Below are 13,107 nucleotides of genomic sequence, written 5' to 3' on the forward strand. Positions count from 1 at the left end.
CACACACATCCTTTTTTCTTTCCCTCAAAGCATTTCCTTCCAGGCCCCTTGAAGTCTTCTTTCCATCGCATTAGGCTGAATTAATATCGTTCATTGATATTTTGTGTTGCTAGCCCAATACTGCTTTTCCTAGTGAAGAAAAAAGGTGGGAAAGGGGATATCTGCTCCAGAATATATCTCCAATCATCTCATTCCAAATTCTTCTCCCCAACCTCTATGTTCCTCTCAGCAGTCCCTTCTTCATCTTCCTTCTCCCACTGCTATAAGCCTGGACACTGCTCAGGCCACTGCTTTTGAATATGATGGTCCGAAACTCTAGAACACACTGCCACTTCACATCAAATCTGAACCGTCATATTTTACCTTTAAAAAACTTTTAAAATCTTGGCTTTTTTACTCAAGTTTTTCCTTCCTAATTTAGACCATTTCCCACTCTTTCTCCCTTACTTGTGCTCCTCTTGAGCTTCTATTGTTAACCACTTAGCTGTCGCATGACGATTGGCAGTATATCAAATGAAATAAAATAAATACCTTCATGGCATAAGTACACAGGAGGTGAGTCTGTTTCAAATGAAAGGAAGCTCTGGAATGAGGGGGCATAGGATGAAGGCGAAAGGGGACAGACTCAAAAGTAATCTAAGGAGATACTTCTTCTTGGAAAGGGTGGTGAATGCACAGAACTACCTCCTGGTAGAGGTGGTGGAGACAAAGACTATCAGAATTCAAGAAAGCTTGGGACAAGTATATAGGATCTCTAAAGGAGAAGAAGGGAGAGTAGATGGTATGAATGGGCAGACTGGATAGGCCACATGGTTTTTACCTGCCTTCATTCTTCTATGCTTCTATGAATTACGTAGTACGAGTAACCTCATTCAATTTCAGCAACATCTTAAACTTATCTACTCAATACGGCATTCTAATAATTTCTCTTCTATTGTGCCCTGGTGTTTGCTGATTCCTCTTGGATTCAGTAATTGTATGTTTCTTTTTATTGGTTTTAACTTATTTTTATGTCCTTGTGATAGAGTATTATGCTAGCTTGTTTGTTGTCTTCTGTTTAATTATTTTATTATAAATGTTGTTATTGTTATCCACCTAGAATGACAGCTAGAGTGGGCTATACATTTAGTTGTCATAGATAAGGGATTATAAAATATGTTAGCAGAGACTGAGTGATAGCTACCAGAAGCAGAAACATAAGTTGACTACTGGGATTCTGGGATTTATTTTGAGACTGATAGAGAATCAATTGCATTCACGTATGTGCAAGGACAGTGTAATTAGGGCAGCTTTAATTATGTCTTTAGAACCTAAAAGAACTGCAAATTCCCATACCCTTGTACTGGCCCTGACTACAATCATAACAAATTTATAAAAGCAACTCATATTAGCTTGACATTTTGTCACATCTTCAAATATGGAAGAGCCAAAGAGAAATCTGACAAATTCCCAACATGCCTTCCATTTGGCCCTTGGTACCGTTCGCTGGGGTTTCAAAAAGATACCATCTAGAGGCAGGAAGTATTACAATATTGAAGGAAAATTACTGCAATTGTGGCTTTCGGATTTTCTTTTAATTAGACCATTACCTATCAAGTCTTTAGGCGTGTGAGCTCCTACCCTCTGGCCTTTTCATATCCTCTTTCCCCTTCTGGAGTCGATGTTAACCATTATCTAGCATTAAGCAACAAGTGATGCAAAGAAATTCCAAGTTATCAGCTGTCTCAACATAATGGACCTGTTAATGGCAGAGGGCAGCATTCCCATTTTTGTATTCATTATTGTAACATATGAGAAAGAAAACAGAACCACACTGTTATTTTGGTACCTACAATGAACTATGGAATAATTTTTCTCCTGATATGCCTGCTTTAAACTGGCTTTGAAATTACAGCATTTATTTATGTGTGTAAGAATTGTTACTAGAAAAATTCTGCAGCAATCATATTTAATTATACATTGTGAGCCTTATTTATTAACTTGAATTAACATGTTAATACATGTTCATATGACTGAATGCAAATTATTTAATGCAAGCCCCATTATTCTCATTTGGGCCCACTTACTAAGGCCCCTATTCACTAAACCATATTAAGGTTTTGCAGTTAACATGCATTAAGTGCAAAGGTTCATCACTAGCATATTTAAAACCTCTGTGGTAACTGTTGTGGGGGACTTCCCAGCATTAAGGGGAAGACAGCCATGCTGCTAAAAGTGGAGAAGAAGTCATTAACATGCATCTAACAGCATGGCTACTAATGTAAAAAGCAGTTAGCCACACCTCACTTTCTTCTCTGCAGTCTTCTCTCTCCTATATCTGCCAACATGCACTGCCACATGTATAGTTTAATGGTGTAATTAACTGCTCTGCGTTAGCAGTTAATGTGCATTAATGATCTCCAAGCCCAATCTAAATTTCCATATTAGGTGTTTCAATGCAGCACTTAATGCATGCCAACCGTTAAACACTGTGTGTTGACTGTTTTTGAGCTCCGTGTTAACAGTTAATGCATGTTAAAACCTTTAATAAATAGGCCTGTTAAGTGCACAACTTGCATTAACATGTTAACGCAAATTAGCAAAAGAGGGCATTAGTTTACTTTTCAAGGTAGGAGATTAGAATTATTTACAACTCAGATTTGAGGTATGAAACAACTAGAAGCACTGTTGCATTTGGATGCTATAAAAAGATGGAGGCATAGTCTAGGGACCCCACCCCTTCAAGCAGGTGGGAAAATCAATGCATAAGGCTAAAAGAAGTTAAGACAAAGATTAATGGTATATCATCAGTACTATAAATTGCATGGACACTAGAACTAGAGGAATCCAAAAATAAATATTGTTGCAAAGTTACAACAGCAGAATTTTAAAAGTAATCATTGAACACTTTAGCTAATGATGGAAAAACAAATACAAGTGTTTTTCTCCCACAGTATACTTAAAGCAAACAGGATACTGTCTAACACGCAGTGAAATCTTGCTACAGTAATCTGGTTTTGGTTGCTGCTGCTGTGTGAACTACAGAGAGGATGAATACTTACATTATCAAATGCTTTTTCTACCATTATACAAGTGTTTCCCCAGCAAAGCAATCCAATTAAAATGCATGGTGGCTTTTAAAGTGTCCGAAGACCGGAAAAGAATCCAAACCACAGAAAGCAGACAGAATTGTTTAAAATGCCCTCTTTGTGACCCTGCTCCTCTGAAGGTCACGTACACTATCAGTGCCGGTAACCAAGGAAGCAGAATCGACGTGTTCCTGCTGTTTTGTCAGCTGCCGAAACAGTTTGGCTAATAATATGATTAATTTCTTCAAAAGAAAATATCCACCAATTAGAAGGAGTTTTCCATTTCTATTTATTTTTTTTATCCTTTCTCAACTGCAAATTGTGGTAGAAATAAAGAGCCAGCAAAAGACATTTCCATGTCAACATACATCTTAACTATATTTAATCATTAAAAGAGAAAAGGAGACAGACTACAGGGTTCCTTGTGTGGAGAATCATTCTTCTTACAGTTCATTAAGCTAATGTACTTAAAAGACCATGGACCTAGTTAAACCTTGCTATCCTCCTCCCCTCACAGATAAAGCTGGAAGGCTAATCTTGTCGCAAGCACACATTCGAGTTTCATATGCTGCTTTCTGGTAAGCCATCTAAGCGGCATTCATAATGCCCATTTTATTTGCTTGACATCTCTGAAAAAAAGAAATCACCTTAACAATGCTGCAAAAAAAAAAAAAAAAAGAAACCCCAACCAAACCAAAAAAAAAAATGTTTCAAATCTTATCACAGGACATAAGAAACATACGTAAAGCCATGATGAGTCAGACCAAGGTCCATGAAGCCCAGCATCCTGTTTCCAGATGTGACCAGTCTGGGTACAAGTATCTGGAAGATCCCAAAAAGTAGATCAATTTCTCATAGCTCATTTCCAGATAAAAACCGTAGTTCACCCAGCCTATCTGGCTAATAATTTCTTAATAGAATTATCCTCCAGGAACTTGTCCAAGCCTCTTTTGAATCCTGCTATATGTTACCTGTCTTGATCACATCCTCTGGCAAAAGATTCTACTGTTTAATTAAATTCTGCTGATCAATTGTTTAACATAATAGCCATACTGGGTCAGACCAATGGTCCATCTAGTCCAGTATCCTGCTTCCAACAGTGACCAATCCAGATCACAAGTACCTGGCAGAAACCCAAATAGTAGAAACATTCCACTACCTTAAAATCTCTACATAGTGTGGATATCCAATAGAGGCCTTCTGAAGACAATTTTTACTCATGAATGTCATATTTAGGTGTAAATGTTTCTAAAACAATGGTGAACATTTAGAAGTGAGACTCTCAGCTGCTATCAAGCACTGTCTCATAGAATGTTTTCCATAAAAACATTGTTTGAATATTTTTACTGCTGTAATTGTCTATTGCTTATATTTAAAAACCAAAAAAGGCAAAAAATCTGCTTACAAAAGCAGTGTAATAATATGAAAGCAGATAAAATGTAGATATATAAAAACACAATTTATTAAAACAGAACCCAGAGGTAAAACAATACCCGACGTGGCCACGTTTCGCCCTCAGGCTGCGTCAGGGGTAAAACTACAAAATAAAACAATAATATAATGGTAGCATAAACATAATGTCAAAAATATGAACATATACATTGAAATAAAAACAAAATTCAACATTTATAGATAATATATATATATATATATATATATATATATATATATATATATATATATATATATATATATATATATATAAAATGTGTATATAGTTGCAAACATTTAAAAAACATATTAAACGAGACAATCAATTACATATATATCAAGAAAATTTTTAAAAATAACTTTAAGAATAAAAAGAAATGTAAGAAATAAAATCTAAAAGCAATTGACAAATAAATAGCTGGAACTAAAACATATAAAAGGAGAGGTGGATGAATTGTATACATACCTAAAAAAAGGGGAGTAAATTACTAAACCCCAAAACATGTAATAAGACATCCTATAAGAAAAATAATATAAAAAATATATATGATAGCAAATCACTACATTCTTATTAAATTTTCCTATGACTGCCTATAAAAACTACTGTGGCTTTAGTTCTAGACATAGTACTACCTTAATATCTACTATAATAAAACGCACCCTGAACGTTCTGAGGACAAAGGTTTCTGAACTCACAGCACAAGGGTTCGTAAGTTCATGGTGGTGAAGCCATCCCACTATGACTTGGAACCCCGCCCTCACGTCAAACGTCATGACATGAGTTCAGAACCTTAGCAAAAAGAACCTTCAGGGAGCGTTTAAAAATAAAAAAAAGTCAAGGAAAAACAAAAAACAAACAAGCAGGGGCAGCGCGTGTTTCCCTACTCCTCCTCCAGGATGTGCAACACCCACCCCCCACAAAGCCACACACAGACACGACAAACTGCAAAAAAAAGAAAAAAAAAACCAAACAACACATGCTGCAGGTGCAACAAACACACCCGCGCCCCTCCCCCCAAGGGCACCCACGAAAATCCAGCAAAAAAAAAAAAAAACACGCAACACAATCCACATGAAGGAACCCCAACCCCTACCCACCCACCCACCGACGTGTACCTTTGCCGCCGGCGCCGGGGAACCCAAAACCCCACAAGAACACATCCGCCGTGATCTGCAGGCAGGGCTTATGTGCGTCTGACGTCATGCACGTGCACGACGTAAGACGCACATAACCCCGCCCTGCACAGCCTAGATGCAGAACATGAAGCGGCACTCAGCAGAGCCCACGACGAAGGACTTCTGCTGGCGGGATTTTGGGTACCCCGCCAGCAAAACTAAGACACGGTAGGCTGGAATGGCGGCGGGAGGGGGGGAGCAACGAGCGGCGGCGGTGGGTGCATCACGCGGAGGAAGTGGAGACGGAACACAACAAACAGCCCCAGAAAGCAGCCTCCGCTTCCTTCGAAATTCAACACAATATAATTCCCCACCCAAAATGAAAGAAAACACACACACACACACACTCTCACAACAGGCACCGCTCCATGAAACCCCAGCCCCCACCCCCCACACACAATCAATCACTCATCTGGCAGCGGTCCCAGAACCCACCACCCAAAAAACAAAACAAAACACTTACTCTCAATTGGCCACAACTCAACGCACCCCCCTCCCAACAGACACACACACACACTCACTCACTCTGTAATCTGGCAGCACTTCCTCAAACCCCTGCCCCCCCCACACACACTCATACTCTCACTTTGCAACAGTTCCTGAACACCCCCCCCTCAAACACACACACTCACTCTCTCATCTGACAGCGCTTCCTGAACCCCACCACACACACACTCTCTCATGTGGAAACGCACAATAAACACACCCTCACACACACACTCATCAACTGCCAGCGCTTCCATAACCAACCCCCAAACCTCTCTTCTTCCCTGTTGAAACCCCAAACACACACACCCCGACACCCCTACAACACACACACACACACACACACACACACTCTCTCTCTAACTACGGCAGCACTTCCTGAACCCCACCCCCCCAAACCACTCTCTCACATCTGGCAGCGCTTCCTGAAACCCCTGCCCACCCACACACAATTAATAATCTGGCAGCCGTCCCTAAACCCCCCCCACACACACACTCACTATCATTTGGCCCTGCTACCTCAAACCTCCCCCCCCCCCCCAAACACACACACTCACTCTCTCTTCTGCAAGTGCTTCATGAACCCACGCCACAAACACACACACACTCATCTGACAGTCACACAATCACTCACACACTCGCTTGGTTTCATACACTCAGTCTCACAGAGCATCTCAGTATCACACACACTCTCTCTCACGCACACACTGAAACTGTGTGAAACACACTCACAATCACACTGTGTCTCACATATGCACTTGCACACTCATTCTCACACATACACTCATACCCACACTCTCTCTGTCTTACACACACACTCGCACTTTCACTCTCTCTCTCACACACACTCACTCTCACATACACTCTCCCAAACATACACACTCCAAGGACAACCTTGCTAGCGCCCGTTTCATATGTGTCAGAAACGGGCCTTTTTTACTAGTTTTAAATAAGAAACGGACATAATTCCATACCATTCCACATAAGTCATTTCTATATATATTTGTTAATTGTACATTTTACTCAAAGGCACTCAAAATTTCAGGAAGGTCTGAGACTGCATAACCACATATAGATATCTAGAAGTATATATAAATTCCTTTAACAACACAAAATGTGACACGTGGAAAATAGCTACTTCAGAGCTCTTCGTTTTAAAATAAAAACTTACTTTGTCTTTTACATATAATCAAACCAAACACGGTGCTTGGGATAATAACCTATCAACTTAAAATGTAGCACAAGGAGGAGTGGCCTAGTGGTTAGGGTGGTGGACTTTGGTCCTGGGGAACTGAGTTCGATTCCCACTTCAGGCACAGGCAGCTCCTTGTGACTCTGAGCAAGTCACTTAACCCTCCATTGCCCCAGGTACAAATAAGTACCTGTATACAATATGTAAGCCGCATTGAGCCTGCCATGAGTGGGAAAGCGCGGGGCACAAATGTAACAAAATAAATAAATAAGTGAAAATAGCTGCTTTAAAACCGTTCATTCTAAAACAAAAACTTACTGCGTCTGTCTTGTCCAGCATCAAACCAAACCGAACGTGGTGCTTGAGATAATAGTTTTACCAAGCCTATACTACTTCCTGTTATATAGACACTACTTCCGGTGTCAAAGGTCATCAATCTATAGTAGATGCTTAGTACTTCCTGTTATATAGACACTACTTCCGGTGTCAGAGAGAGGTCATCAACCAATAACAAAAACTACAAAGTGCAAAATTGAGTGTATTGACAATTAGGATTACTACTTCTGTATATTAATTTAAAAAAATATATAAAAAACAGAGTTTGATTCATGAATAAAATTCACAAATGGATTAAAAAAGCCTATATTAAATCTTTAAATGAGTGACATCAATATGTTTTTGCCAATGTGTCAGTCCATCTTCTGGATACCAAAAAATATATTTAATGTAAACTAACCAGAAGCAGCCAAAAGAATAAAATAGATAATACTAAAAGAACGAAGTCCATATATTAATTAACAGAAATCCTCTATGGAGATCGATAAAAAATATCAAAAAATGTTTACTAAGAATTTTTTGTGTATGAATATAGTGAGATACTAATTCATTTAAAAACTGGTTCTTACAGAAAAACAGCATAATCATATTCCTGATTTAAGCCAAAAGGCTTAACTGTATTAAATTTAAATATTAATTTTGTTCCATTTGTAAAAGTTGTCTGTTTACATCCCCTCCTCTCCAATATGTGTCAACTTTCAGCAATATTAGAAATTTCAATTCTGTAAAATCATGTTGGAAAATAGACATATGCTCCACTAATGGTTTCTCTAATATGTTCCTTTTGATAGCACTCTTATGTTCTGCAATTCGTTTATTGAATGCCCTATCGTTTTTCCAATATAGATCAATCCGCATGGACAAATAACTGCATAGACCATTTGTGGGGTCCTACAGTTAGAATATTGTCTCAATTCATATTTCTCTCCTGTTTTTGGATGAGTGAAGAATTTTGTTTTTAAATTAACTGAGCAAAAGGAACAATTTAAACATGGATAGTGTCCCCATACTGGGTCAATTTTTTTTGGTAATGGTAAAGCAGACCGCGCTAGGGAGTCTTTCAAATTCTTATTTCTTTTGAATGATATCAATAACTCCTTATTAGAGAAATATGATATGCTTTTGACCAATGTTTTCTAAATATCCTAATTAAATCTGATGACATATGATCGAAAAATAAAGTGCGCACAATTTTATTCTCATTTTTATTTATATCATTTGTTGTATGAAGGAGATCACACCTTTGATGTCATTCCTTCTTTTATATATTTTATATATTTTTGTGGATATTTTCACTTGTGCTACATTGTAAGTTGATAGGTTATTATCCCAAGCACCGTGTTGGGTTTTATTATATGTAAAAGACAAAGTAAGATTTTGTTTTAAAACGAACAGCTCTGAAGTAGCTATTTTACTATTTTCCACTTGTGTCATATTTTGAGTTGTTAAAGGAATTTATATATACTTCTAGATATCTATATGTGGTTACACAGTCAGACCTTCCTGAAATTTTGAGTGCCTTTGAGTAAAATGTACAATTAACAAATATATATAGAAATGACTTATGTGGAATGGTATGGAATTATGTCCGTTTCTTATTTAAAATATTAAGGTAGTACTATGTCTAGAACTAAAGCCACAGTAGTTTTTATAGGCAGTTATAGGATAATTTTAATAAGAATATAGTGATTTGCTATCTTATATATTTATATATTATTTTTCTTATAGGAGATCTTATTACATGTTTTGGGGTTTAGTAATTTACTCCCCTTTTTTTAGGTATGTATACAATTCATCCACCTCTCCTTTTATATGTTTAGCTCCAGCTATTTATTTCTCAATTGCTTTTAGATTTTATTTCTTACATTTCTTTTTATTCTTAAGGTTATTTTTAAAAATTTTCTTGATATATATGTGATTGTCTCATTTAATATTTTTTATTAAATGTTTGCAACTATATCTATATCTATATATATATATCTATATATATATAGATATAAATGTTGAATTTTGTTTTTATTACAATGTATATGTTCATATTTTGACATTATGTTTATGCTACCATTATATTATTGTTTTATTTTGCAGTTTTACCCCTGATGCAGTGTGAGGGCGAAAAGTGGCCACGTCGGGTATTGTTTTACCTCTGGGTTCTGTTTTAATAAATTGTGTTTTTATATATCTACATTTTATCTTTCATATTATTATATTGCTTATATTTGACTTATCCTTGCTGTACACCATCTTGACAAAAAGGCAGTAAATAAATCCAAATAAACTGATGAAATTCTTCTGCATTAAGAAAGCTGAAATACTACTGTTCAGGTCCAAATCCAGGAAGACATCAATTAATATGTACCAGTAATGTTTCCCAATGGAAAAATAAGGTGGCTTGCTGTCTCCAACATGGCTAGGCTTCATGGCCCACAAGTAAGTCTTATTACAACATTGACTTATCTTGTAGATAAAGTTTATTGGAAGGGACAGAGCATGCTAATGTTGTAGAGCAGACAGTCACTCAAAATCGCACAATGTGGAACAAGGTATCTTTAGAAGATATCACCAAAGCAAACAAAGAAATTTCCTCCAACACAGGATGCAAAAGCCACGCACTAGTCGGGCGATAACTCCATTTTGGCATGCATAGATGCTTACGCAGCTTAGTAAAAGGACCCCTATGTTAACAATTCTGGGTTGTGTGTGACTGGGAACAAATACACAGTGTGCTTTTCTTAATATTGCTCCCATTGTTTGGAATAATCTTTCCGTGAAAATTAAACAGATCACCACCCTAATTTAATTTTGAAAACTTTGTAAAACATGCTTGTGATTGATTCTTGTATTTTTAACTGATATTTTATGTTATGTTTTATGGCATATTGTCTCAAAACGCTTTGCAGCCTTCTTTGGGAGAGGCAATATATCAAATGATTAAATCAAGGGTTAGCTGTTTGCTTGGACCTGGGGTTTCCACTGAATGAGTAAGGCAGAAACTGTGGTTCTCTCTCTGGCCTAAAACTCACCTCAAATAGCCAAAACTTTGTTGGTTCTTCAGTTGACTCTTCTTGTTCATAATTTTGTGAGATCTGATACTTACATGTTTGAAGTTGCAAAAACAGCACGTATACACATGTAACACTCTGCATAAAGCAGCTCTTTTTTTTTTGCTGGCAAACATAAGAACATAAGCATTGCCATACTGGGTCAAACCAATGGTACATCAAGCCCAGTATCCTGTTTCCAACTGTTGCCAATCCAGGTCATAATTAGTAGATTTTCCTAAGTCCATCTTAATAATGGCTTATGGATTATTCTTTTAGGAAATTATCCCATCCTTTTTTTTTTTTTTACCTTGCTAACTGCTTTTACCACATTCTCTGGCAACGTAATTAAACTCCAGAGTTTAATTACACGCCGCATGAATAAATAGTTTCTCCAATTTGTTTTAAATTTACTACTTAGTAGATTCATTATGTGCACCCTAGTCCTTGTATTTTTGGAAAGAGTAAACAATCGATTCACGTCTACCCGTTCCACTCCACTCATTATTTTATAGACCTCTATCATATCTCCTCTCCGCCGTCTCTTCTCCAAGCTGAAGATCCCTAGCCACTTTAGCCTTTCCTCATAGTCCCATCCTCTTTATCATTTTCGTCGCTTTTCTCTGTACCTTTTCAAATTCTACTTTATCTTTTTTGAGATGCGGTGACCGGAGTACCCAGTCAAAACAGCCCCAACAAAATGACCCCAATAAAAAACCTCCCACACAAAATAGCCCCAACAAAAAGGCTCCCGACATAACAGCTACTGTCAAGATGGCCTGCCCACAATATAGCCCCTGACAAAAAGGCCCAATCAGGCTGCCCAGAATATGGCCTCTGACAAACTAACCCGAACAGTACCAGACGGGGGGGAGGGGGGGGAGGAGAACTTACCTTGCAGCACACTGCATTTTTTTTCCTAATAATCTTACCTTGCCAAACAGGATAAGGTTGGTAAGACTTTGAAAATGATGACAATATTGTTTTATTTTTTTAATTAGCATGTTGATGGAAGAATAGTTTCCTTAAACAGCAGAACAGATCATGAATACCAGTTGGTAGCTATAGAATTTTATTTATATATGCATATACAATGCAAAACTGGTAGAAGCCTTCATCAGTGAAGATTTCACTTGTAGTTTATTATCTTTTTTTGGATGTGTTATTTTTTTTCTAGGAGGATATTTTGTCAAGGGTTATTCTGTTAGGGGCTGATTTGTCAAGGGCTATTTTGTTACAAGGTTGTTTTGTTGGGGCTATTTTGTCAGGGCTATTATGTCAGGTGCCGGTGACCAGAATTGCACACAGTATTCAAGATGTGGTTGCACCATGGAGCAATACAAAGGTATTATAAGGAAAAGAATGGAAAGCAAAACTGAGAATATTATAATTCCTAACATTCTATTTGCTTTCTTAGCCACTGCTTCACACTGCGCAGACGGTTTCAATGTATCATCAACAATGACACCTAGATCTTTTTCCTGGGTGGTGATTCGGAAAGTGGAACATTTGCACCATGTAGCTATAGTTTGGGTTCCTCTTTCCTACATGCATCACATTGCATTTGCTCACATTAAATGTCATCTACCATTGTTGTGAGATATGTGTATGTGATATAAAATACACAAATATCTATACAAACTTAGGAAACATTATGCTTGGTCCGAAGTAGACTTTATAAAGGCACATAGGTTCATCTGTCTTTACAAAACAGATGTAACATATGCACCCATGTGCCTTCTCTATATGGGGCTAATTTATATAAAGGGTCCTTAGGTGGGATGTCAAACATGACACCTATTGTGTATCTGTGGGCATTTATAACAGCGGTAGTCAAAACATTCTTATGCAGAAATTTACTGTGCACCTTCTCCAAAGGTCTAAAGTGCATGTGTATATTTTATAGAATGTGTGCGCTCCAACTGTGCTTACTCTTTGGCCCTGTACAAACAAGTATATGAGATCTTTTAAAATGCCAATTACCCTATAACTACTTATGCAATCTACAACACACAAAAACAGTGCCTTTCCTTAAAATCAATATAAAGCCATGTGCCTGATATCTATTGTAATATCTTCTGGACTCACCTGAGTCACCTGCTGTGTCTCCACTATCTGCTGAGTCAGCACCTCCATATTTGTTGCCATGGTGAAGGAAGGTCATTAGAGAACCTGTTTAAAAAGATGCCAGCAACTTCTAATCAGGCGAAGACAAATTTGACTAATCTCATTTTTTTTTTTGGCATAACACTTCAATTCACACTATGGCAGAATGTAAAAGAAAAAAATAATCAGACGCTTTAAAAAAACAACTGCAGAATTCATGCTGCCTTTGTAGCTTTTTTTCATGTAAAAAATATGCAACATATTTCACATG

General features: G+C 37.4%; 1 protein-coding gene across 6 annotated transcripts in view; it reads right to left on the bottom strand.

Annotated features, from left to right (window-relative positions):
• NR2C2 (nuclear receptor subfamily 2 group C member 2) overlaps positions 1-13,107 on the bottom strand; it is a 102,665-nt gene that overhangs the window by 65,033 nt on the left and 24,525 nt on the right. For 4 of the 6 annotated variants that reach the window (XM_030206180.1, XM_030206175.1, XM_030206176.1 and 1 more), the window contains exon 2: positions 12,819-12,902. The exons of the other annotated variants lie outside the window; for them this stretch is intronic. In XM_030206180.1, coding sequence (XP_030062040.1) covers positions 12,819-12,878 — 60 coding nt within the window. In that variant the 5' untranslated portion in view covers positions 12,879-12,902. The remainder of the gene's footprint in view (positions 1-12,818; positions 12,903-13,107) is intronic. 6 annotated transcript variants of the gene reach the window in all.

The sequence above is a fragment of the Microcaecilia unicolor genome, chromosome 6 (genome assembly GCF_901765095.1).
Source record: "Microcaecilia unicolor chromosome 6, aMicUni1.1, whole genome shotgun sequence".
In the NCBI taxonomy this organism is placed as follows: Eukaryota; Metazoa; Chordata; class Amphibia; order Gymnophiona; family Siphonopidae; genus Microcaecilia; species Microcaecilia unicolor.